This window comes from Salmo salar, chromosome 27, assembly GCF_965601325.2.
Source record: "Salmo salar chromosome 27, fSalSal1, whole genome shotgun sequence".
Lineage (NCBI taxonomy): Eukaryota > Metazoa > Chordata > Actinopteri > Salmoniformes > Salmonidae > Salmo > Salmo salar.
The window spans coordinates 15,708,418-15,712,652 of NC_138317.1; the positions used below are offsets into that span (position 1 = coordinate 15,708,418).

At 43.2% G+C, this 4,235-nt stretch overlaps 1 protein-coding gene across 1 annotated transcript; it reads right to left on the reverse strand.

Moving 5' to 3' along the window:
• Positions 1-230: 230 nt before the first annotated feature.
• LOC106596873 (uncharacterized) lies at positions 231-2,988 on the reverse strand. The gene is made up of 7 exons (XM_045713493.2): positions 2,446-2,988; positions 1,659-1,816; positions 1,347-1,477; positions 1,198-1,259; positions 943-1,043; positions 606-781; positions 231-473 (listed from the first exon to the last, which is right to left on the reverse strand). The coding sequence occupies exons 1-7, from the start codon at positions 2,685-2,687 to the stop codon at positions 378-380; spliced, it is 966 nt and encodes a 321-aa protein (XP_045569449.2). The 5' UTR covers positions 2,688-2,988; the 3' UTR covers positions 231-377.
• Positions 2,989-4,235: the final 1,247 nt, after the last annotated feature.

A 4,235-nucleotide genomic window follows, 5' to 3' on the forward strand; every position in this document is an offset into this window, starting at 1 on the left:
AGAAATAATGTAATCTAGTATATTACACATGAAATAAATAAATAATAACTGTTTTAGTCAGTGGACAGCACAGCTTGAAACCACAAATGACATAACTTATAAATATATAAACATACTTTGTTCAGCTCAGCTGTAACTTTGATTAACAATCATATGTATAATATAAGAAGTAGTACATTTCGCAAAAAACATGTGGCCTATTAACCCCATTATCAATTTTCTTTTTATGATAAAAATATATGCAACTCCCCGCTGTTCAGATGCAATTGTATGTAGTAACAAGGGATTTTCCATGCATTAAAGTCCCGTGATTAGCAGATATAGATGATTGGTTGTTCTTGTGATGACAGTTGCCCACAGATGTTAGCGAAGTCACCTCACAGGAATCCGTTTCTGGTGGTGTACTGTACATTGTAAGATCTACGTCTGTGCCAGCGTCTCCTTACAGCTGCACAACAGCCACATAGCAAGCACTGCAAAACAAAGATGGTGAAGTATGATTCACATGCTAAATCAATATCATTGCAGACATCGAACAGCTTATTTGATCATATACTTTGTAGAGTATTTTCACAATACACAAGTGAACACAAGCCTATACGTACACATAGCAGGATCCACAGGGGTACCAGAATGATAGCGATGCCACAAGGGATGATAATGGCCAGAGCCCAGCCAGGAAAACCTCCATCACTTGTGGTATTGAAAGTAGTGGTCAGCAAAAGGGTAGGAAGTGGTGTGGTGCTGGTAGTTGTTGGGGTAACCGTGGTTGTTAGGAGACCTAGAGTACACATTTAAATACATTTTAGGGGGAATTATAAACTATAACATAGTGAACTATAACATGAAACTGTTTTCGAGATTGAGTATTACACATACTGTACATGGTGTTTTATAACTTGCCGTAATAAAAAAATTGAAATGGAAAAAAAAGCAGCATACCTGAGACTTTTAAGACTTCCTCTAGAAAAGCACTAGGGAAATTGATGTCTTCCTCTTTGTATACATACATCATGTCTGCCCTGATTTGAGTGCCAACAATACTGTGGACGTAAAAAAGTGTTTTTGTGTGAGAGTTGAACATCTTCCCTCCATCCTGTTTAGCTGTACAAACAGCAGCTGTATGAAATCTGCAGACATTCTAAAGAGTGCAGTTGAGAAAGATGGGTTGGTTTACAGACATGACGTTGTACTTACGTAAAGTTGGCATTGGGAAAGACAAATTGTTTGCCATCTGGTTTACTAAGAATATCATTGAGCTAAAAGGGGACAAAACAACAAGTTGTCAATTACTATCATGACCTGAACATGACCATGGATGTATCTTCTGTATAGAAGTATCTTACTAGGCTGTTAATTGAATCCTGTATCTTGTTGTAGGTCTCACTGGTGAATGTGAGTCTATCTCTTCGAGAATCCATGGTGACATTGGTTATTTTGAAACCAAGATCGATGGCAAATGAAGTATGTGTAAGTTCTGTGAGCACACAAAAAAGTGTTACTATAGACAACAGACCAAATGAACTGCAACAATATAGGAGTTTCAACATTAAAAAACATTCAAGAAGTATTGAAGCAGTTGAATGTTTACCTATGAAAAGTTATATAGAGAGAGTGGAAATAAATGTCATGATATAAGCCTAATTTGTTGAACTCACTGATATAAGTTGCATTCTGGAAGGTGGTTTGAGTGTTTCTCTGAATGTTCAATTGGCGAGACAGTTGCTTGTTGATGACACCAAGGACATCCTCCTCAGTGGGGACTGGTGTGTTGAGCTGGAACACCAGCCTAACAAAAACCATCACTGTGCCAAATCTAAGAGAAAATAGTAATAAATGAACATGTCAATTCCTAAAGAAAATGTGTGTGCTTGCTAGCGTGTCTTATAATTTTTATGGCTGAGAAATAAGATATATTAGTGGCAGTGACTGCAGTAGTAATGGTAGGTAGATGGAAAAACGTTGGTTTTTGGTTTGGTGTCTCTAGCTTGAACGGTTCAAGAGTTACTACTATTGTTGGTAGGTTATTACATGCTAGTTTCTACTTGTTTAAATGTGTATAGTTTATAACGTTATGGAAATTGTTGTAGTACAAAAAGTATAAATGCTCTAAAATATATATCTAAGTTGATTCCGTGTTTAACTTAAAGCGTTTAAGTGCAAGAGTGGGCTAAATGAATCAAATAATTAGAAGAAGTATGTAAAAAATCTGGCGGTTTTACCTTCAGCAAGCACATTAATTGGATTAAAATAGCGCCTATACACAAACTGAGGTACTCAAAGAGCTTTTCTAAAGAATGGCTGACATTTTGAATGCTTTATGAAAATATTAGTAGTTAACGACCCACAAACAGATACACATGGTTCTTTGCTTCAAAGTTTCCTTGATTGACAAAGTGTTTATTGAATTGCATAAAATAATTATACAAAAATGATCTTGCTTACCTGGTTGTTGATGTCACTGAAGCCATAGAAGTTGAGGTAAAAGTTGGAAGTACAATTGTGGTTGTACTTGTAGGTGTTGTAGTCATTGTTGGAGAAACAGTTGTGGTCATTGTTGTAGGACCTGCAGGTTGAATTGCCATGCTAGAAGCTACGGTGGTGGTGGTGGTTGTAAGAGCTGGAGTTGCCATTGTTGGAGCTGCATATGTAGTGTTCATTATGGCAGCTGAAGTTGTGGTTGTCATAGTAGAAGATACAGTTGTGGTGGTTATAGAAGCTTCAGTTATGGTTGTGGAAGTAGGAGCTTCTATGATGCTGTTGATAGTAGGAGAGGTTGTGGTTGTCGTAGTTGGTGCAATTGTAGTTTCTGTAGCAGGTGCTCCAGTTGTATTTGTTGTGGTATATACAGCTGTTGTAGTAAGAGCTGCAATGGCTTTCGATGGTGTTGCTGTTGTGGCTGTAGTAGGGGCTACAGTTGTAGTAGGAGGTGTAGTAGGTACTGCAGTTTTAGTGGTAAAAAGAGATACAGTTGTTGTCGTAGGAGCTGCAGTTGTCGTAGGAGCTGCAGTTGTTGTTGCAGGTGTTGCTGTAGTAGGGGCTACAGTTGTAGTAGGAGCTGTAGTAGGTACTGCAGTTTTAGTGGTAAAAAGAGATACAGTTGTTGTCGTAGGAGCTGCAGTTGTCATAGGAGCTGCAGTTGTTGTTGAAGGTGTTGCTGTTGTGGAGGTTGTAGGAGCTTCAGTTGTAGCCTTCGTAGTAGGTGTGGTTGTCGGAGCTTCAGTTGAAGTAGTTGTTGTTGTAGGAGCTACAGATATTATTGTTGAAGGAGCTACAGTTGTTGCTGTAGGTGTTCCTGCTGTATTGGTCGTAAGAGCAACAAATATTGTTGCAGGATCTGCAGTTTTCATTGTTGGAGCTGCTTTTGATGTTGTAGAAGCTGCACCTGTCGCCGTGGTGGGTGCTGCAGTTGTCGCCGTGGTAGCTGCTGCAGTTGTCGCCGTGGTAGCTGCAGCAGTTGTCGCCGTGGTAGCTGCTGCAGTTGTCGCCGTGGTAGCTGGTGCAGTTGTCGCCGTGGTAGCTGGTGCAGTTGTCGCCGTGGTAGCTGGTGCAGTTGTTGCCGTGGTAGCTGGTGCAGTTGTCGCCGTGGTAGGTGGTGCAGTTGTCGCCGTGTTAGGTAGTGCAGTTGTCGCCGTGGTAGGTGGTGCAGTTGTCGCCGTGGTAGGTGGTGCAGTTGTCGCCGTGGTAGCTGGTGCAGTTGTCGCCGTGGTAGCTGGTGCAGTTGTCGCCGTGGTAGGTGGTGTCGCCTTGGTAGATGGTGCAGTTGTCGCCGTGGTAGGTGGTGCAGTTGTCGCCGTGGTAGGTGGTGCAGTTGTCGCCGTGGTAGGTGGTGTCGCCGTGGTAGGTGGTGCAGTTGTCGCCGTGGTAGGTGGTGCAGTTGTCGCCGTGGTAGGTGGCGCAGTTGTCGCCGTGGTAGGTGGCGCAGTTGTCGCCGTGGTAGGTGGCGCAGTTGTCGACGTGGTAGGTGGCGCAGTTGTCGCTGTGGTAGGTAGTGCAGTTGTCGCCGTGGTAGGTGGTGTCGCCGTGGTAGGTAAGGCAGTTGTAACCGTGGTAGGTGGTGTCACCGTGGTAGGTGGTGCAGTTGTCGCCGTGGTTGGTGGCGCAGTTGTCGCCGTGGTAGGTGGTGTCGCCGTGGTAGGTGGCGCAGTTGTCGCCGTGGTAGGTGGTGTCGCCGTGGTAGGTGGCGCAGTTGTCGCCGTGGTAGGTGGTGTGACCGTGGTAGATGGTGCAGTTGT